The sequence below is a fragment of the Tachysurus fulvidraco genome, chromosome 3 (assembly GCF_022655615.1).
Source record: "Tachysurus fulvidraco isolate hzauxx_2018 chromosome 3, HZAU_PFXX_2.0, whole genome shotgun sequence".
Lineage (NCBI taxonomy): Eukaryota > Metazoa > Chordata > Actinopteri > Siluriformes > Bagridae > Tachysurus > Tachysurus fulvidraco.
Genome location: NC_062520.1, coordinates 14,272,936 through 14,295,345, shown reverse-complemented (window position 1 = coordinate 14,295,345; position 22,410 = coordinate 14,272,936). Strand labels below are relative to the sequence as shown.

General features: G+C 38.5%; 2 protein-coding genes across 4 annotated transcripts in view; one reads left to right on the top strand and one right to left on the bottom strand.

The window, feature by feature from the left end:
* The window catches only part of fez2a (fasciculation and elongation protein zeta 2a), a 6,895-nt gene extending 837 nt beyond the window's left edge, over positions 1 to 6,058 (top strand). Inside the window, exons 2-9 of one of the 3 annotated variants that reach the window (XM_047811646.1) lie at positions 110 to 218; positions 404 to 517; positions 1,053 to 1,152; positions 1,373 to 1,638; positions 3,055 to 3,135; positions 3,302 to 3,377; positions 3,616 to 3,681; positions 4,409 to 6,058. In XM_047811646.1, coding sequence (XP_047667602.1) covers positions 110 to 218; positions 404 to 517; positions 1,053 to 1,152; positions 1,373 to 1,638; positions 3,055 to 3,135; positions 3,302 to 3,377; positions 3,616 to 3,681; positions 4,409 to 4,428 — 832 coding nt within the window. In that variant the 3' untranslated portion in view covers positions 4,429 to 6,058. Of the gene's footprint in view, positions 1 to 109; positions 219 to 400; positions 518 to 1,052; positions 1,153 to 1,372; positions 1,639 to 3,054; positions 3,136 to 3,301; positions 3,378 to 3,615; positions 3,682 to 4,408 lie in introns of all 3 variants that reach the window. The other 2 variants (XM_027149897.2, XM_027149898.2) reach the window with 2 other exon arrangements.
* Positions 6,059 to 6,365: 307 nt separating this feature from the next.
* On the bottom strand, positions 6,366 to 19,438 carry rspo3 (R-spondin 3). Its single transcript, XM_027149899.2, has 6 exons — positions 18,631 to 19,438; positions 14,308 to 14,487; positions 14,065 to 14,208; positions 11,262 to 11,408; positions 10,970 to 11,143; positions 6,366 to 7,272 (listed from the first exon to the last, which is right to left on the bottom strand). Exons 1-6 carry the CDS (start codon positions 18,722 to 18,724, stop codon positions 7,073 to 7,075), a joined length of 939 nt encoding a protein of 312 aa, XP_027005700.2. The 5' UTR covers positions 18,725 to 19,438; the 3' UTR covers positions 6,366 to 7,072.
* Positions 19,439 to 22,410: the final 2,972 nt, after the last annotated feature.

The following is a 22,410-nucleotide window of genomic DNA, read 5'->3' as shown; positions in this document are numbered from 1 at the left end:
AACTCAAGGGATCAGATGGGAAAAAGGTTTCGTGAAGAATTTTGTTTGTTTTTCTTGAAGTTTTGAAATGAAACTCACAGTAATAGTAGACAGCCTCCCTCTATTCTAGGATCTGGAACGCTCTGACTAATAATTATGGAAATGTCATGCCAGTGGATTGGGATCAGTCTCGCACCCGCTCACTTCAGCTCCCAGTGCTGCACATTGAGGACAGGCCAGTGAGTTGAACACACAGTAGACATACACACACACACACACACACACACACACACACACACACACACACACACACACACACACACACACACACACACACACAGAGATGACCCCTCAGCTCTCCTACTCAGAGCCAAAGTGATTTGGAAAGATTTCGTTTCTTTTTGTTGTTTTGTTGTTTCAGAGGGTTGATGATGTGAATCTGGATGTGTCTGATGATGAGGATCTGAGGGAACAAATGGACATGCACTCCATCATTGTGTCCTGTATTAATGATGAGCCTTTCCTTACTGCAGAGCAGGTGCTGTATTATTTCATATCCGCATTATAAAGGCTTTATACAGCATTTGTACAGTGCTTCTCTGTGCTTATTATATGACTTATTCAGTTACTTTTGTTTTGTTTAGTTTTTATATTATACAAATGAATGATCACAGAATATCGAACAGTCATGATTTATAATACCACATTCTGGTGCCCAGAAAGAAGATGTAAGTCTGGTTCCTCTCAAGCTTTCTGGATAGATATATAAAAATGTATTGTCAGGCAATAAAACATCAACATCCTAATGGTGTAGAGTAGCATCTCACATAGCTTTTCCTTGCCACTGTCTACTTGGACTTAAGGATCTATACATAAATCTACATACAGGTATCTGTAAAGCTAATTAATTTAATTTCATTTTGAAGGCCCTACTGAACCTATTTTTTCTGACATCATTACCTATAAATATATTACAAAATGATAATAATATAATTATTCGTCATAGTATTCTGTCACACTGCTAAACCATCACATTGCTTTACATGCAGATATTATGACACTATGATTTGCAGGTGATTGAGGAGATAGAGGAGATGATGCAGGATTCTCCAGAGCAGAACCCTACTGAGAAAAACCTGATACACAGATCCAAAGGTCACGAATTTGAGGAGAGTAAGTACCAGAATACACACCTCATTGTGTTTTTTAATTAATATATTTCTATTATTAGCATTATTCATTAATGGAAATGCTTATTATTTTATTTTTGGTACGGTTTTTGACTTACTCTTAACTCCTTTCCCGTTAACTGACATTAAATTTCAGCTTAAATGTGCATGCATAAAAAGGGGCTTAGTCACGTTTGAGTGTTGAACACAATGTATTTCTGCAGGAGTAAGGACTCTTAGAGTTGCAGAGCTGAGTGAGTTATTGGAGGAGGTGGAGACGGCGATCCGCCACTATTCTGAGGAGCTTGTGCGGCAACTGGCTCTTAGAGATGAGCTCGACTTTGAGAAGGAAGTGATGAACAGTTTCATCTCTGTGCTGATAGATGTACAGAACCTTCAGAAAGAGCACAAAGAACTTCTGAAAAAGAAGAGGAAAGTAAAGAATGGAGTCAGAGAGCAGAACAGCAGACTTCACAGATTGTCCACAACTGTGAGTGAACACAGATTACTGATGCATGACAGAAAGTGACAGAAAAAGAAGTGTTTTCAAAATCCAGACCCCATTTCCTTTGTGACACTTTACAATAACAGTAAATAAATAATAATGCACTAATACATGAATTAATACTTATTTAAATTTGAGTTAAAGCATGCACTACTCTTATGAACTCACGTGTGAACAACAATCATCTGCAGTACTTGTTAGTACATTTTTGTTGGTATTGTAAGCACTGTATTATTTAGCATGTTGGGGTAAACTAACTCAAACATGCTCTACGTGTATTTAGTCTTCTAGACTAAAACACTGGAACTGTAGAAGCTTGTAATTTTTAATAGATAATAGCATTTGCAAAATGAATAAATGTTACTATATTTATTTCACTTTTGTGGGTAAAGGAGCATACTAATACTCCAGTGGGATTCAAGTTGAATAAAAATGAGTTCTGCAGATGAGGTTGGAAAATGGTTTGTATTTCTACTTGGTTATGGTGCCAAAATGCTTTAAACATGATAGCAACCATAAATTGAAACAGAATCTCCACCTGTCAGTTTCATGATTCAGACACAGATCCTTTCAAATGACATCCTCAAATCCATGCTCTGTTCTGTGCAAGTTTGAATAATGGCCATTATCTTTGGTTAAACATTCCGACCCTAAACACTCATAGTTAATATTATTAAAGAAACCTTATTTTTCTGAATAAGGTGTTTGTATTAGAGATGCGTGGGTCGTCTCGTAACCCGCAGGTCCCGCGGGCGACCCGTGGGTCGGGTTGGGGCGGGTAAAGAAATTGTCACTTTGCTGTGGGGCAGGCTGGGGCGGGCTGGGGCAGGCCAATAATTTCATAAAAGCGGGCCCCGTGGGTTGGATAAAAACCCGACCCGCGCATCACTAGTTTGTATGTATGTATGAACACCTGGGAGCTGAGTGGCTGTTATTTGTGCTGATTTTCCTATTACAGCTGTCTTTCATTTATGGCTATGTTCATATGCAGTGATTTATGTCTATCCCCATGAATTCATTACAACTTAAGACACCAACCAACTGATTACCTGAACCCAAAGAAAGCAAGAAAAAAAGAAAAATACAGAATAACTGAGAATGTGCATTGAAATAAGTTTCAGACATTTGCAGGTAGATTCAGCAGATTTTGTAAAACAAAACAAAAAGCAAGAAAAAATGGCTAAAAATTTCATTCGTATTTGCCTCAGTGTGTTTACTCAGTTACAACTAAAGTGAGTACAAGAATGTTTTTAATTAGGTTGAGATGAATCACACTATTAACTGATTATTAGGCTGCATTTAAACATGGCCACGGTTATTATTCTGTATAACTGGTGAATCTTGTCTTATTTACCCTCCTCTTACTTTCTCCGCTTTTCTGTACTTGTTATGGTGTTTCAGCGCTTCAGCATGGAGAGCATCTCTACTGCTATTCAAAATGGCTTTCGCCAAACATTTGGGAATATTGGAGAGGAAAAACAGGTGCCTGAGGCCCTTTATTTCTTTTCCACTTCTTTCTTTGCAGTGTTGAATATCAGCTTAAACTTGTATAGTTGAGATTTTTTCAATGTTTTATCCCATCTAAAGAAGCAGCAAACCAGCTACTATCATTTATCTTCTCACCGGTGTTGTTTAAACTTTTTCACAGTACCTCACTACAGTCATTCCTTATGAGAAGAAAGATGCACCTCCCTCAGTTGAAGATCTTCAGGTTCTCACAAAAAGTGAGTGTTACCTAAGACCATAAGTCTCTAAAATGTATGAAAGTATGTGATAACACTTCTCTTTCTGAGTTAATGGCTTTAGCACAGTAGATATTCTCTGTTTCATTGAGTGGACAGTTAATTGCATTTTCTAGGATTTATATGACATATAAACATGTGATTGTAAAGAAGATATATATACTTACTTGTTCAGGTGCTCAGCTAGACTTTTCCACCCCATTATTTCTTCTCTCAATAGTTCTTCAAGCCATGAAGGATGACAGTGACAAAGTGCCTAGTCTTTTGACAGACTACATCCTTAAAGGTAAATCCTTCACTTAGAATTATAAAAAAAAGTGCTTGTATAACTTATATAATAGTCTCTGTATAACTGAGAAAAGTTGTGCTTTTTTTATTCAGCTCATTCTGGTCTGTTATTACTATCTCTTGTGTGAGCAGAGGTCTGAGGTTTGTTTGTGATTTTAAATAATGTACTAAGTACAGTGCCACCTGCTGGCAAACCCTAGTATTACACCCATGGTTATACAGTACAGCCTTTTCTATTGTGCTTACCATTATGCTAGTTTTTCTACAAACACAGGATCAAAGCTGCTCTCTCACCTCTCCCTGTTTACCTGGAACAATCATGTCTAGCTATTTAGGATTTCCAAACTGTTCCTGTAGCCTCTTTTCCTGTCTGTTACACATATGTGATGAGTTTTAAAAATATTATTAAATTAAATTAAATTAAATATTATTGCACACTTTTAATATAATGGCCTTTCCTAATGCTTTTACAAAAGTAAGTATTAGGACTTGTACATCTTTCTGCTCTGTTCCTGTCACTTATCCATCCTCTTGTCTAGTTTTTAAAGCTTAACGTCAAAGTGTTTCAGGATGAATAGTTCAGCAATATCAGAACCACTGTTGTACATTGCTTGTAGCCAAAGGAACAAAAACTGTATAGCATTTTTTGACCCTATTACAAACACTATCATAATAAACAATCGGCACAGTGATATAATCGATCAATAACTTTATCTCTTTCACAGTGCTTTGCCCTTCCGAATAGAGGAGTTGAAGAATGTGTTGATAAAAGACTGAATTTCCAGAATGTGAAGGATTTCCAGATGGATGACTTCCCCCATTTACATAATGTAGTATAACGCATATGTATAATGCAGTTTCTTTTGTCCCATTGCTTAAATCTCTTTAAGTATGTCTCCATTTGATACATCTTCACTGTATATGAAGGGAAAACTTTAACTTATTGAATTTTATGTAAGGCTACATGCTGTATTATGGAGAGTTCAGCTTAAACAAAACTCTAAAATGTTTTTTTTGTTCAATGAAAGTGCTCTTACAACCACCCTTTGCAACAAAGGCTTGTTTCATCTTAGTCCTGATGTATAAACAGTGCATACAGTATGATTTCTTGAGCCAGCCTGTGTGTGTGTGTGTGTCTTGAGCCTGCCTGTGTGTGTGTGTGTGTGTGTGTGTGTGTGTGTGTGTGTGTGTGTGTGTGTGTGTGTGTGTGTGTGTGTGTGTGTGTATATGTGTGTATGTGTTTGACACTGCCTTGGAGTTCTCCTAAGGAGTGTTTTAGTTCCAATCCCAAGGGTTGATAAGTTTTTATTTATCCTGAAAACATATTAAATTAGGTTAGGTTACTGTTCTCAAATGACATGGTAAATCAAAAAATCAAAAATTATTTTCAAACGTTTTAGGCAGCTGTTAATATTTTATGTTAAGATCTTAACGTCTTAATGTAAAACTGATACTTACAAGTTGTTGCGGAGTGACACGGTGTAGTAGCGTGTTCGATAGCCACGTGACAGCTCCAGGGTCCAGTGTTCAGTTTACTGTGCAGTGTTTCACATGTTTCCTCTCAGTTTCCTCCCTCCACAAGAAATTTGTCAGTAGGTTAATTGGCTACTCTAAAAGCAGTAATAAACTGTTGTCCCATCCAGCATGTATTCAGATGCACAATGTTCCCAGACTAGGCTCCGTGTTGACCAGGAAAAAGAAAAATATTAGCAGAATTATTTTCTCTATACTTTTTACTGTGTTTGTTTTTATGCTGGCTTGATTACAGTTTGTGGTAAAATAAGCTTATATAATGTTTCTACTTTTATGTATTTTTTAATCTATTTGTCATTTATTTAGGTGATTATTATTGCTATGCAAGATGTACCTATTAATTTATACTTTCTGGCTTTTAATATGGATTCCAGCAAAAAGATTAAAACAAATGAAAAATGAATCCTAAACCCAAAATGTATTGTGCTTCTTTCAATATGTTGCATTCTATTTAACCTTTACAGAAACATAATATAATAACTGTATAGACTCACATGAGGAACATGAAAGGAACCTCTCTCCAGGAAGACTAGCTTTGTGTACTGCATGTGATTATTTTTGACTCAGTGTATATGGAGCTTTTTGTATATTGCGGCTTCTTTTATTTATGTCCCCATGAGCAATGCTTGTTTTTAGTGGTTTCCTACTGTTTGCCTTTACTTTCTCTTTTTTTCCTTCTTTTGCTTAAATTTTTTTTAACCATGTCCTATTTTCAGCATTTTGTTTTGGAGCTCAAAAAATGGGTCGTTTTGTAAGCGGCTCTTGTCTCAACAACACTTTGGAATGTAGCTACAATCTAGACCACTTTGCTGATTTATGATACTCCCAAGTAATGTGAAGGTCTGGCATTCCCTCCAAGTATGATTATATTAAACAGAGGTTAAGCTTTCATTCTGCCACTCCCCAAAACCTCTACTGGTAGAGATACTGTTTGTAGTACTATGTTTGTAGTATGGTCTGTAAATCATTATACAATGCTTTGGGTTTTACAGTAATATAAATATTTATCTGTGAAAATATATATCATAGATGTATATTGTACTTACCATTGTACAGCAAATAACGTGTGGCAGATTTTGGTACTTTTATCTAAATGTTTGTGTTTATACTTGCCTCCCATGAATTGATCAGAAAATTGGGGAAAAAACATACAAACATCATTCTTTATTGAACGTACAGGTGCTTTTGGTTTCTGGTCAGATGGCTTAATTAAAAGCTTCGATTCTGCTACTATAGACAGGCAAACTTCCCCCACATTTGAAGGACAGTGAACAAAGATTAATAAAAAAATAGCAGGGAGAACCATAACCTCTTTATCCAGTAATACCATAGCTTGTCGTCTTGTCTGGTTTATTTATACCAGTCCATCATGCAGTCATAGCTTTATCAACAGGCAATGTCCATGACACCAGCAAGCATGCTCGCTTTAATTTACTCAGCCAAAAAAAAAAAGATAGACGCTTATACAATAGCAACTCTACATAATGTCAAACAAATCTACATTCAAACCACAACGTCATGCTGTACCAGGGCATCACCAGCCTGCTGTTTCATAAAGGTCCCACTTCACTACAGTGAGTTCAGTATCATTCCAACTCAATGCCAGACTCCTCTGCATGAGAAAGATGCCACATGAGCAATAGATGCCCTTTGAGGGCGTTGAGCCTTATAGGAGAAGGAGTAGCTTCACTGTTCATGTCACTTATGTGATCAGTGCCTCGGTTTCCTTGTGCATATACAGTATACATTTAAATTATACAGGTAGCAGCAGCACCCCTGAAAGTTGGGGGTTAAGGGGCAGAGGGGTGGGAGAACCAGCGGAGGGTTATTTGAGAGGATCACCATTCAGACCCTCCCTATTCCATTACAGTGTCTCTGCTCTCGGTCCTTTTGTGACGCTGTTCTGTTTTGTTCCTGCTGTCGTCCTCCCGGGTGCCCGGCTCTCTCTCCCTCTCTCTTTCTCTCTTTCGCTCTCGACGGCCCTCGTTGTTTGTCTTCTCCTTTCGATTGTTGCGATTCTTCCGCTCTCCTTTACGTGTGCCTTTGTCTCCCTTCCCTAATAAAACAAGTATTAATAATGTTAGTCTTTGTGTCTTTTTCAGCACCAAATAAATTGTTTCATGGAATCACATAAATGTCTACTCTACCACATCTCAGTATCTCTCCTCTAATTACTGTAGATGTCTTATTATTCATCCTACTACTGATTTTATTGTAAATAGTCAATAATTATATACTGTATAGGCACTGAAGTACGAGTTGTTATTTGGTAAGTAGGCAATGAGTTGATCTGGTATATTTAACTTGAATCATAGTTTTTTCAAAGTGGGAAAAGAGGGAGAGAGAGAGAGAGAGAGAGAGAGAGAGAGAGAGAGAGAGAGAGAGAGAGAGAGAGAGATAAAGGCTTAACACACACACACACACACACACACACACACACACACACACACACACACACACACACACACGCATGCATATATATTAAGGCTAAACAATGATTGACACACAATGACTCTGTGACTGATGCAGACACTGTGCTCCAGCAAACCAAAAGATGATGGTGTTATTTAATATCCTATAATTCTTTTTTTTTTTCCAAGTATACGTTAAAGTAATTTTGAAAAAATTTTTAGGCAACACACTTGGCAAATCTTCCCTTTTCTGTTTTGTATTAGTCAAAAATAGAGGACCTTAAAATAAAATTCTGTTGATGTTACTTTATCTGGTGTTGCTCAACACTCCCAACAAGCCAATTTCAATTCCTGCTGGAGGCTTATCAGTGGATGAGTGGAGCAAGGCTGAGCTCTGTTGTGTGGAGGATTGGAAAAGTGCTGAGGTGGACACCCAGCTGCCTCCCCCTGCATGCATCCCTCCACTCAGACTCAATTAATCATCACTGCTCTCTTTGCTGCTGGGGGGGATCAGGGCAGACTGCCCACTGCAGCCCACACTGACCTGCACATTCCTGGGGTCCGGCCAGACCGATACGGGGCCCTACCAGCTATGGCTGTTTAAAAAATGTGCACAAATAATGAAGGGTGAGAGTGTCGGCTGTGAAGAGATACAACTGCTTCTCTATCTCTCATGCTCTCCTTGAGTAGGCAGACCCCACCATGCCTCCCACAGACTTGAGTCAGTCGGAATTGTTATGAGAGAACTGTCTCATTTCAGTTGCGACTGATCAGCCATCACACACACACTGTAATTCCATGCCCATCAGTCACTCACACTGACACCCCCTCCCTCACTCCCGGCTCTTTATACACAGGAAGTCCCCTCTGCACACATTGTTTTCTTTGTTATAACGATTTAGAGATCAGTGGATTAGTCATAATCTCTGCATTTCCTACAAACCAAGCCATAACACCATCAGGGTGCTGCTCGGATCATTATGGATTTGTTTATTTGGTCTGTTTTAAAACTAGAAGGCTGTCTACCATTTCTATAAACTGTCAAGCGATGCATTGATTCCAAATGGGATATCATTATACAGGCAGTTACTTTAAGAATATAACACATTCTTCAGCATCTGGTCACCATTGCTGGAGCAGATGTAAGGCCTTGTTAGATGATCTGGATGAGGGATTGGGGGAGTCCATTTAAAGTTGGAGCTGTACAAAACAGCCATGTGAAAATGGATCTATTCATCACGCATGTATTATCAACAAACTAGCCGGTGCCTGAACCTCACAGTCCTCAAAAACATGTTGCAACCCTTAAAAGCAAGTCGGCTGCCAAAGCTTGGCTTCAAGTTGCTTATGTTTCTCAGCTCAGCATCAATATTTCAACATAGGCATCATCTGGCCGTGATTATTCATAATTTTCAAAAGATTTATTGAAAATGGGTAAGAAAGGAAGAGGAAGTTGAAGACTACATGAGAAACCAGATGTAATTGTCACATGTCATAACTGCAGAGTGGCCCAAAATCACAGAAGGTTCTTTATACAATTCTGGTCTGGTCTTAAAGTGCTGTTTGTGACTGGTCAGATCCTGAGAGGTACTCAGGACTGTGTATCAGGGGATAGCGCAAACCAGATATGACGTGGAGGACAGAGTGCCAGAATTACATTAATGAGGATGTGGACAGGCATGCTGTCATCCGGGGGCTTTTGGCAGGAGCCAGGCAGGGATTAAGGGCTCTGTTTCGTCCCATAGGAGGAATGCCTCAGGCTTCGACACCTTGTTGTGACTGTCCTAGCAGGGATAAATAAAGGGACAGTGATTTTGAGGTTAAATCAGGCCTCAAAGAGCTGTCGGAGGGCCAGGGCATTTATATCCAGAGCATGCATAGTTTGAATTGGGAACAGATCATATTAAAGTACATGATAGATTAATATAAAGAAAGTCAGTGCTACCTGAATTGAGTAGAGTTATATTCAAGATAATGAATAGATAAATAAATAAAACAGATGAGGTTAAAGGGAATGACCAGGACACAGGATTAAAACAGGCTGCATATGATAAAGGTCATGAAACATGGAGGGGGAAAAACAAATGACAAGTGAGGGGAAAGCAGAGAGGAAGGACTTGGCAGGAGGAAAAATAAAGCCGTGTGTGTTTGGGGTGTGAGGGGGAGGATGTATCAGTGTCAGAGGGTTGCTTGGGATTACTCAGGGCTGGCGGGGGTCGGACCACTGACCCTGCTGGGGTACGCAAAACATAAACATGGATGGGACAGAGCCCTGGCAGATAATTAGTGCTCAGTTAATGTTCCAGGAGCAGGGGCAGCTGGGTAATCACAATCGGAGACGAGGTCAATAACCGAGCCTGTAGTGTGTAACACGCACCCTTGTTGGCGGCCCCAGTGGATCAACATCATGCCGACTCATTGCTACAAGCTAATGTGACACAGAAGCCCCTCCAGGCAAAGGGTGTTTGTGCGTGTATGTGTGTATCTGGGTGTGTGTTTCTTAGAGAGAATAATGGACAGAGGTGTTACAGAGTTGTTATTCGTCTTCCCGCACTTTTTGTGTTAGATTCTAAGCTTAGGATCTGGGATTAACTCTGTTTTTAAGTAAATTGTATTATTCATTAGTACATAAAAGGCAAAAGACGATCATAAACCAACACATTCGGTCTGGGAAACTTGATGCTTAGTCACACAAGGCAGCAAGAATTAATGAGGGATGTGGTCATGAAACTGGCCTGTTATCTATCATAAAGCTCAATTCTACGTCTTAAACACAGCAATCAGAACGTAATCATATAAATATGCTTTAAAAACATGGCCAGGTCTTCCGTGCTTTTTTTTTTTTGCTTTGGTTAGAAAGTATTTATGGTCCTTAATTTTAAAAGAGTCTTATTTTTCAAGAGATATGAATCTGACACTGATAAAATATAATATGCTTTGACCTTGCATTTATATGGCATAATCTTTTAGTTGTTTCAACACAAAACACTTTGGGCAGTCAATGTTCTTTACATAAATCAAGTTAAAGATTCCAAAAAATAAAAACTGAATTTTAAAACTGGTGAGGAATAGAGCTGGTGAGGAATAATTACTATTAATATAACTAAATTTGTTTATTTTCTGGGCCATCTTTTGATGCTTAATTTCACACAGATTGATATTAAGTTAATTTTTGAGCTTTTTCAGAGCTTCCCTTGTTTAAAATGCCACAAAATTTTGTATCACACCTTAAGCAAGCAAAAAAAAAAAAATATACTACTTTCCTAATGTGTTTGAATCCCACCTGGAACCAGAAGGATTTATGCCTCACTGGGTCACATCCACACTTCAGCTGAAACTTACCACATCTCTTTTTCTTAATAATGCATTCTCTCTTCTCCACAGCGGAAGAGCAGGAGTTGCCCTGAGGACTGGGGGACTGAAGAACTTGCCGTGTTCGACTTTCTTCTCCAAAGCAGGATTTTCCTTTCCGCAAACATGGCCCCCATTCACTCCATTCTCCCAACTCACAGTGCACTAAAAGAAGAACAAGAAGAACAGTGAAGAAAAATCAACAGAATTCTCCCATTTTCTTATTGTGAAACATAACATTTTGTTCAAGAACGTACTGGATAAGGTGTCTGGTGGCACTCACCTTTAGGAATACACTCCATTGACTGCTCGCTTGGCTCAAACTCCTCAGGGCAGATGCTGTGGCATTGACCATGAAGAAGATAATGACCTGACATACACCTTGTACAGGTGTCACTGTTCAGGCAGGACTCACAGTTCACTGGGCATGCTATAAAGACATCACACACATGAATGCACATTTGTATTATTATCCATGTGAAAAGCTTTTAATGAGACAGATATTATTAATGCAGATAATTAATGCATTGCATATAACTTAATGTATCCTGAACATTTAGCCTTTTCTTTTTTTAGTTTAGTAAGAATGCAGTTTTCCTTATATGAACCACCCAAATGTCTCGCCAAAATATAAAAACATGGACACACACACACACACACACACACACACACACACACACACACACACACACACACACACACACACACACACAAAAATGCAATCGAAAAATTAACATTTTGGTACAAATCTAGCCTTATTCACAGAGACATGATCTCAATATATGCAAATACATAATAATCTGTACTGTATATTAGTTTGTATAAACCTTTAACAAGTTAGGATTGGGGATTGGATTAGCGATGTAATGTTTTTTTTTTCTTTTTACAATCTCACTCATTTTACAGAGTTGGGGTACCAGTACATTGATAATAATTACTGTAGGCCAATTACACTCACCCTTTGAGAGAAATCATAAACTAAACCAAACACCTGCTCATTTAAGCAGTTACCCAATCACCCAATCATGTGGCAACAATGCAGTGCATAAAATCAGGGAGATACAAGGTAAGGGTTCCATCTAATCCTCACATCAAACATCAAAATGAAGACAATATGAGATCTAACAGGACTAACTGGTAGCTGGTGCCAGATTGACACTGGTCTGCGCTGCCTGTCTGTATTGTCTTCTGTGTATTGTCTTTTGTGTAATGTCTTGTATTGTTTGTTTGCCCTGTCTTTTGTCCTGCACTGTGTTTTTGTCACAATTTACTTCTTGAACTGTTTTGTCTTGCACTGTTTGCACTCAGACTAACTTACTTAAGTCCTTAGCTCTGTCTTTGTTTTATGTAGCAGCATGGTCCTGGAGAAATGTCTCATTTCACTGTGTCGCTATATATGGTTGAAATAACAATAAAAGCTTCTTGACTCTTGACATGACTGGTTTGAGAAACCGCTGATTTTTACACACAAGAGTCTCTAAAGTATGGTGCAAAATGCAAAAAACATTGTGTAAGTGACAGGTTTGTGGATAGACATGACTTTTTGATAAGATTGATCACTGTAAAGATTGGTTTGAGCTGCCAGGAAGGATAAAGTAACTCATATAATCAGTGATAGATCCTGCCATAGGCCATGTATGTATGTATGTATGTAGGTATGTATGTATGTATGTATGTATGTATGTATGTATGTATGTATGTATGTATGTATGTATGTATGTATGTATGTATGTAATGTAAGTTATCCTGCCATGCTGTCATAGGCACAGACTCACCAAAAGCCTCAGATTCTTGTTTTTGACTGAAAGGAGTGGAGCCTAATCTTGTGCTTTACTGTAACCCATTCACCTTAATGTTTCCCATCTACTGAGATGCATTTCTGCTCATCGCAGTTGTAAAGAGTGTTTATATGAGTTACTGTATATGTCCTGTCAACTAAAACCAGTCCAGCCATTCTCCTCTGATGTCACTCATCAACAAGGTGTTTCAGCCTGCAGACCCTCCTCTCACAGGATGTTTTCATCTGTTTGTTTGTTTTGCACAATTCAGTGTAAATTCTAAAGACTGTTGTGTGTAAATCCCAGGAGATCAGTTGAAATATTCAAACCAGACCAGCTGGTACTAACAACCATGCCACAGTTTAAGTCAAAGAGATCCCACTTCTCACCCATTCTATTGTTCCTAATAAAATGGACAGTAAGTGTAATTTTCTTACTTGCTTTGCATTTATGCTTAGAACAAATAATGTAATTTACTCACAATACATACAAATTTGTCAGCCTTTATAAAATATGTGTGAGCCTGCATGAGCTGCAACAGGAAACGTTAAAGTGGCCATGTTTTTATACAGTGCAGCTTACATTTTCAAATTATTGGTGGTTACAATTAAATTCGATTTAACTGTGGGAAAGGTAATAAAAAAAAGCAATACTGAATGTGTGAAATATATGCCTAAGCCTGAAAGAACTTTCCATTGATGAGTAATCTGTCTAAGCATCTGAACCACATAACCAGCTCTGTTATATTTCCATTTTATTAAGATTAAATTTGAAGACTGCTTGTCAGATTACATAAAAAGTTTCAAGTAGCATAAGCTGAATTCATAATTTAAACCTTGCAGTGTTATGCAACATTACTTTTGTTCTGGGCAAAGTCAGTGTTCAGTTATGCCTTTTAAACTGCATTTACTATGGTTGGATGTTTCTTGCTTAATAAAATACTTTAATATGTCTGTCATATTTGTGTTTTTAGTTGAAACAGATTTGTATGGGTTTTAAAGCATTTTAATGCAAGTTAATGAGTAGTATGTATATTTATTTATTTATTTTCTAGAATGCGATGAGTAAAGCAATAATATTACTAATTCCTATTGCTTAGAAGTAATTTAATAATTTGCAATGGCTCCCGATTGTTAGCCAACCATGAAAGCCAACCAAATTGCCTTGAACATATGGTTTTTTTTATCAGTGCATGAAATCAGATTCCAGTTTCAGAACTGTTAATGCATAATATAATTTGCTGTTATGTCATTTCCTCTTAGACCACTGAATTGTGATAAATCTTTAGAAAGAGACTAGGATACTCACATGCCACGCATTCCCGCTTGATGTCACTGGGCACTAGATCATCTGGGCATTTCTCTTGGCATTTCCCCTTGTGAAGATATGATCCTGCTTTGCAACGTGTGCAGAAATTCTTGTCAAAGCAGGTGTCGCATTCAGAGCCACATTCTGCAAGACACATTACAGACCTGTTACTCACCAGCACTTATTAAAACACTAGAATTACATCTATAAGACTGTTTATAGATGATTAGTAAGTGTTCTTACTGGAACAGTCATTTTTTTCTGGTGAGCGAGTGCCAAAGAAACCCTTTGGACAGGAAGCCAGACACACGCCAAACTGCCTCATGCCATCCCTCTCCAGATGAATGAAGAGCCTGGGCATGCATGTCAGGCAGCCGTTTGAAGCCGAACAGGTCAGACAGCCTCCCAGGCATCCCGGACCTCCTAAATTCACAAGCCAAAAGAAGGAGCTTTGAGTAAGCTTTGATGCAGATTTTATAGCAAGGATGTTTACAGTTTTTCTAGTTTACTGCCTGAGTGTAAAATATAGATCACTGAGGGTATGGTATGTCTTTGCTTTTGAAACAGCTTTTAAAAAACTGTTTTATTTACTCGGATCAAATATTTTTCACTCTTGCACTTTACCGGATACATATGTGATGTCTATATGTTTCATGGTCCTGCACATTCCTAGATGTGTATCTTAATATCTACTGTACACACACAAAAAGAAAAGGATTCAGTGCTTATGAGCTGAATTTATTTTACTATTCATTTACAACATTTTCACATATTTCTAATCATTATACCTTCTCGCACTCTTGTGGTACCTAACCTTGTTTCAGTTTCTTCAGGTATAATTTAAACAATTCAACTCCAGGATATGAGCAAAGATTAAAGTGTTTAGAACACTCATAGACCTCAGTGTTTTTTATTTAGAACATTTTAAAAAATGCCACAAGTGGGACATTGGCTACTCTCCACATTTTGAAGCACAAAGAATGTTTGTAAAAGTTAAATAGTTCCAGGTTCACTTAAAGAAAATGCAGGGCTATTAATTAAGGCTGCAAAAATGACCATAATGCAGCATAATAATAAACATGACAGGAAGCACCCTCATCTGTGCATTCTCCTTCCATGTAAACTAACCATCAGCGACACGCTGCATACCGGAGTCTGCACGCAAATGTCAGCACAGTAGCAATTGCATTCATAACCTTAATAACAGGACAACTGGGTTGTGGAAAAAAAAAAGAAAAGAAATAAACCTATGCCTGCATGAGACCAGGAACAGGCTGGAGCAGTGCCCTACAAACATGTTCACGTGAAAACATCCTCCCTCTATCGTCTCCTGTGTTATCTCTTCGTGCAAGTCACTGTTATTCCACTATTGATGTGAATTGGAACATACAGTAGATGGCACAGATTTGATAAGGAATACATTTTCTGAATTGAGAAACTGTGTAGACACCTTAAAACGGTTTTGGCAGTGAGGGCACACTGTCTTTTAAGTCGCCAGTTCACAAAGCCAATGAAAATAGCAGTGCAATGCAAGGCCTCAGTGTTTCAGTTTAAATACTAATGTCAAACAGTTAAGCCTTCAGCACAACAGTCAGTTAAAGAATAAAGCACAGAGCATATGGCCACTGATTACATCAGCTTAAAAGTGCTGGCTTCGGATTTGAGCCAAAGTGACTGATTTACATTAAATACCTCATTGAATTCCTGAGATTAAAAACGTGTGATGCTCCTTGGTTGCATGAGAAAAGACTCCTGATTGAAGTCAATCGGTTCCATATGTTTCTTGCAGGTGAGAGGCTCAGAGGGTAGGAAATACTGACCAAATTCACAGTTTCTATGAAAAGAGGTTGTGGGCAAAACAAGAGTAACTGTGCTTGCGCTCTGTCCCAGTCTTCAAGTGACACAAGATATGTAATACTCTAGAGCTTTTCCTAGAAATGAAATCAAAATAATATGACTAAAAGCATCCACAAAACAGCCAGTGATTATGGGAAATCCTGTAGGATTTTATTCAGCTAATGTTTTTCTGAGCTGAAAAAACAACAACCTTTTTTCTCTGTTTCTCTATTTGTGACACAAACAGGAAAGAAATATGATCAGTTTTACGGTTAAACTGCACTGATGAACTCTAAATCTACTGTGAATATGAATTGCAGTACATAACCTTTCCTTCCTAACTACATTCAGACATCTACATGAAAAATACACAGAGATAAACAGAAGGTTAATCCCCACCATACCATATGAAGTGAAGAGGTGTTTTCAACCTGTTCTCTCTCTGCTCTTGCATTCCATGCCACTGAACTGTGCTAGAGCATCTTTTTTTCTCTCCTGATTCCCAGAGTTCAGCCTAGGCTGACAGATTGCAATAGATCATGGATATTCTGTTTGACATATCTCTGCAATCTTTACAACTGCTGTCCATTTGCCCACATGCGTTCCTGCCTTCTGATTCACAGAACTCTTAACTCGGAGGAATTTTTTCTGCCCTCGTGCTGCCACAAGTTCTGGGTCTACTTGCACAAGTGAAGAACGAGCAGCTATAATATTTAAACTCTCACAAATTGTTTTGTCATGGTTCAAACACAGAGACCACAAAGTTACTTTCCAATAATCAAACTTATTAGCAGAACTGTTAAAACTTAATTAAATCACAGTATTTCAGACTCAAGAATTAAGGCATAGCACTGAACCATGGCCAGAGACTTCTGCTCTGACTCATTGTTGGACACAGTTCATTTCCTTTAGACATTAATTATATGAGTTCACCACACACAGGCAAAGTTGATTAGTTGCAATTAAGCAAACAAAATAAATGTGTTACACTGACAAATATTGCCTGCATTTAGCATATTTAACTCACTTAACCTCATTAATGTACAGTAGATGGAAACTGTGACCTGGTATAACACGCTTATAAAAATGGAACAGCACAATGCATGAGGATAGTAATGTATCTGGGGGCTAAGTTACATCCACATGATTCACTGACACATTTATTTAAGTGCAAACAACTCATGCACAGTCATACTAAATCTTATAGTACAAAGAATAACTTAAAATTAGGCTGCAAACACTAAAATTAAATCACGACAACAAGTAGCAGAAGTTATTATAAACCATATTACTAACATGCGTCTCTTTATCATGCAGTTCTATGGCATGTTGACACAGGACTACTCGGGCAGGGGGCAGGAAACATTTGAGGTCAGGCATCCGCTGGGTCACTCACTGCAAATTTGTATTGTCATCTTACTGTCTCACAAAACTGATCGCAACTCTATCAGTTGACAGCCTTGACAAGACTGTAATGATTTTTTACAGTGGATCTAACCTTTCATTCCACGTTGGAGACATTAGAAGGACAAGATAGATTCTACCTACATTTTTATGTACACATATGTTAATTTTTTATCTACATATTCTATTTAAATTTACAGACATTTTCTTTCTAGCCCTTCATGATGTAGAGATTAAATAAAATACAATCTGATATGTCAAAACCAAAGAGGATTAGATATCGACTCTTAAGTCGAAACTTAAGAGGATTAGATATTTCTTGTGGGAATAAAACCACAAACCACCATTGCAAAGTACAACTCTGAACACACTGACACATAAGTATTAGGTCGTTATAGGTCAAACCCCCCTGCCCCCATTATTATTATTTTTTTTACATATTTCATACAGACCATATGTTTAAAAAAAGTGCTATTTTTTATTTACAATATCAAGTCAGATTTGTTATTATTCCACCTATGGAATCTGCCATATTTTGTCAAATAGCTTTGACCCTGAATGTTTTTGTTTTTTTTTTGGTCTGTTTTTTGGCTACTAATTTGATTATACTAATCCTGAGTATGAAATAGATTATAGATTATGCATTTTGCATCTGTAAAAAGTGATAGTTCACTTCAGCACACCTAATGTCTCACTTGAGTTTTGCGTTAGCTTAGAGGTTTAATGCAAACTGAAGTCATAGTTTTCTACATTGCCCTGACCGCTAGAGCGCGAGCGGAGCAATGCGCCCTGATCGCTCACTAACACCGATTAGCACAAATTATAGCCATGTAGTTTACATGCATACATATTTAATCCGATTGCTGAAAGATATTTAATACTGTTTATTTTTATATGGATCGGGATAAATGTCTATATCCTGCACAACTGCTGATTTTAATTTTGGACTAATTTTTGTTTATACAATATAAACAATAAATGTCACAATAAACTAAAAAACTCATGTGTTGTAATAATAAGACAGTATATACCATATGTATAATCTTGGCCAGTGAGCCTTCAAAATGTTATGTTATCTTTTCTTTGACTATTTATTTCAGTTTATATCTGTGCATTCGTGTCTCTTCTTTTAAAAAACGTACAAGCACATTTGACTTGACACATATAACCTGTTTTATACGATGATGAATACTATGAGTTAGTTATTATCCAAGCAATTTTATGTGAAACCAAATCAACATCTGTATTGCAAAATGCATCCCAGACAAACAGTGCAGGTGCGCGTGAAGGCTCTCCCAAAAAAGCCAAAGAGCGCGCGCTACTTACGCTCGTGCAGCCGGTGCCTGGGGGTATGATGCTGACAATTTGCGTGCTCCATCCAGTGCAAGACCAATACAATGGACAATAGTTGTAATTGCATAGTAACCGAGGAACGATGCCTGTCTTGCAAATGTTAATGTCCTCGACAGACGCGTTGCGCTAGTAACGTTCGCTTTCTACAGCGGACAGAAGCCGCAACTCTGATCAGGCGAATTTATAATGGCCCAAAAGCACATGGGCCAATTCGGCACCACCATCCTGTAAGAAATCCTCATAGAAGCCGCTAAAATAGAGTGAGACAGCTTGATATCCACACAGTGCAGCGCATTTCATCGGAACATACGAATCGTTCGTGTTCCGTCAGTCGCACAGATTTCACAGCAAAAGCCAAGCGTTAGTTCTGCGTCGCACCACGAAACAAGCCTAAAGATTCTAATTGGGACAAAATGTTGACTTGAAGAAACGTTGAAAATGTGGCGTATCCTCTGTCCTTCTCTTCTGTATTCCCGGTGAAACAGTGCGCTGTGTCCAGGTGTGTGAGCGCAACTTTATGGGCTTCGGTACACTGGAGGAGGTCCGCGTCTTAGCGGCATCTCGCACTGTTTGAGCTATCACGAAATTTCAGCTTGAAATATCAACTTAAACTGGACCTATTTTAAATGTACATATATCACTGACGCAGTCTCGACAGCTGAAAGTGTCACGGTTGAGCAACTCTGTTTCTCTCTCTTTCTCTCTCTCTCTGCCCAGGGCGCAACACACTCTCCATGCGCTAACTGATGAATTCAGCTCTCCGCCGTCTCTTTCCCCCTGTCCTGAACTCCAAAGTTTATTTAGAGGGTGAACCCCCAACGTCACCCCCCACCCCCTGTAACACTGACGGGGAAAAAGCCAACCTGAGTATTAGAATAATCTGATCCGATTATCTGTCGAAGTCTATTAAAAGTACTCTTACTATGAACATCTCATTAGAAACGTCATCAATTAACATAATGACATTTGCGTAATATTGCAACATTTCATTCATTGCCAGAGTCATTTATCTGGATCACTTTCAAAACGTTTTCTTTCCCAGTGTTTGCTTTATAGTCGGTTTATAACCTACGCCATGAGGTTTCCAGGTAAAAACAAATCAAAAATAATTTTACACTTGCGTTAAATGATTTTTGCACTTCCACAAAAGTCGATGTGGATTACAGGCTTAGTAAAGGTTACATAAGACTGCAGTCGTCATCATCAAATGTCTCGGAGAAACGGTAAGAAAAAGACAAATATAATTTATTTTCCTCATGGTTTGTTAGAACCCATTCACTTATAACCTCTTATTGATCACGTCAGCATTTGTTTTAGAGATTAATCAAGACAATGCAAACATGAACACAGCAGCACATGGAATTGATCACAGAGATATTTCTGTGTCCATCGTGTTTAAAACTATTGCTTGTGTTTTCCTTTTTTTGTCATCCCACATGTAAAAGTTGTCCCTAAAAGCAGCTCCTAAACAAAACTCAAAGGATAAAAACATAAGGACTTCAGTGAAATTACAATGGAGAAACTAAAGATATATAGAAGTATATACATTTGAACTTACGGTGCAACATGAGGGGAAAATATACAGTAGTTGTTAGACACAGCAGATTATTCATCATATGTTTTACAATATTTTGATAACATTAAAATTTGTTCGCAATCTCTGTAGAAGATGAGTATGAGAAAAACGTATCCAGTTATATACCTTCAGTGTAGAAAACCTCTTTCTCTTCAGTTGCCATGTAAGTCCAGTGGTGAATGTTGTGTACGAGTCTACCATTAATGAAGAATGACCAATTTGAGAACCATGTAAAACCAACGGTAATAATCAGGTGGAATATTTTGCATTCCTTGATTGTACAGATAGATGTATATCTATAATGTACTTGGTGCAACCTGTTTAATTAAATATGAACGTTTTGCAGACCATTTCTGACTATATAGTCTTTGATAATAGGCTCACTGAGAATTTGACTTTTAAATGACTATATTTCACATAGATGAGAGAGCATGGGAGTGATGGGTGCAGAAACGACATGTTTTTGACATGTGACATTGTTCTACAATATTTTAGTGCAAAGAAAACAAACGCTGCTCTTAACCTCTAGAGGGCGTCAGCGCTATAACTGGATGCATGGTCCTTGGTTATGCACTGCATCCTCACGAATTTGTGGGCCCTTTTCTTTCTGGAAGGTCTGTGACGCATTTTCATTTGATATGCAGCAATAGCCACATAAAGACAAACGCCTACATTTTTGTGTGCATGCTCTGGAGTATAAACAATGGTAATGATTACTGGTGTACGTGAGAGCACTGCACAGCGCAGTAGTTCCCCCTCATCCCACAGGGAAGCTTATTTACATGTCTGGCACTGAAAGCAGAGGCCTGCTTTTCCTAAGCAGTGTGTTGATGTTTATAAGAACATGACCAGACCAATGTTTCCCCTTTTGTGGCTACTCTATCAATCACAGTAAGGGTGCTGAGAGAAATGCCAGACTGTCCTTTCATCCTGGACAAGTAGTTACTGCCCCCACGAAAGTTGGTGAGAAGATATATTTTTTAAAATATTCATCCCTGTGTTCAAACATTAATTAGGACTTCACTAGAGCAGGAAAAAACTATTGTCATCAATGTGGGGGGTAGGAATTCCAAAGGAATTCATCTTTACATGGGTGGGGGGCAGAATAAAGCCTGTCTTTGTGCCCCCACCAACTGATAAATAAGTCCCAGGGAAGAACACTAGCAGGTAACGTAGGAGAGGAGGTGAGGTCATTTGGTCATTCTATGCGATAGCTGATGAGAGAAGCCGTCAGCAGCCTGAAATGAAGTTGGGCAGGTGCACCTTGCCTGTGAGAGCAGCACAAGTAGTAGTACGTGGGAATTGGTAAAAACAGCTAAAAAATGTTCTGTGTCTAATGAATAGAGTGGAGTCTAGATGTGAGGATTTCACTGTTATGAAAGGAAGGTCACTTTGCAGACCTAAGTTTAATTATCCTAGTTTTGAATGTTGAGCATACAGAGTATTGTCTACAAGCCTGAGAACAGGAACTAAAAAATGGTTTTCTTACATTTTCTTCTCATTTATCCCCTCTTGCTTGAAATTTGCTTAACTAATGAATACTCACTCACTCACTCACTCACTCACTCACTCACTCACTCACTCACTCACTCACTCACTCACTCACTCACTCACTCACTCACTCACTCACTCACTCACTCACTCACTTTTAGTAAATGCTTAATCATGGTCAAGATTGCAGGGCATGCTTTTCAGTGGGTTTGAGGAAGGAATACGCTTTATATTGGAAGCCAGTGCATCACAAGGCAGCATGTATACACACTGTTACATCTAGGACCCGTGGAGAACATGCACAAACACAACCGACAGACACTAACCTGAGCTCAGGATTGAAGGAGGTACATAGAGTTACCTGATGGGCCAATGTGTTGTCAATATTGTTTTGATTAATTAATGAATACTCACTCAATCACTCACACTCACTCACTCACTCACTCACTCACTCACTCACTCATTCACTCACTCACTCACTCACTCACTCACTCACTCACTCACTCACTCACTCACTCACTCACTCACTCACTCACTCACTCACTCACTCATTCACACACTCACTCACTCACTCACTCACTCACTCACTCACTCACTCATTCACTCACTCACTCACTCACTCACTCACTCACTCACTCACTCACTCACTCACTCACTCACTCACTCGCTCGCTCACTCACTCACTC

Coding starts and splice junctions, on each gene's coding strand:
- rspo3 (XM_027149899.2), bottom strand. CDS start 18,724: ATGCAATTACAACTATTGTCCATTGTATTGGTCTTGCACTGGATGGAG. Junction 14,209..14,307: donor AGAAAAAAATGACTGTTCCA/GTAAGAACACTT, acceptor TGTGTCTTGCAG/AATGTGGCTCTGAATGCGAC. Junction 11,409..14,064: donor CAAGCGGGAATGCGTGGCAT/GTGAGTATCCTA, acceptor ATGTCTTTATAG/CATGCCCAGTGAACTGTGAG.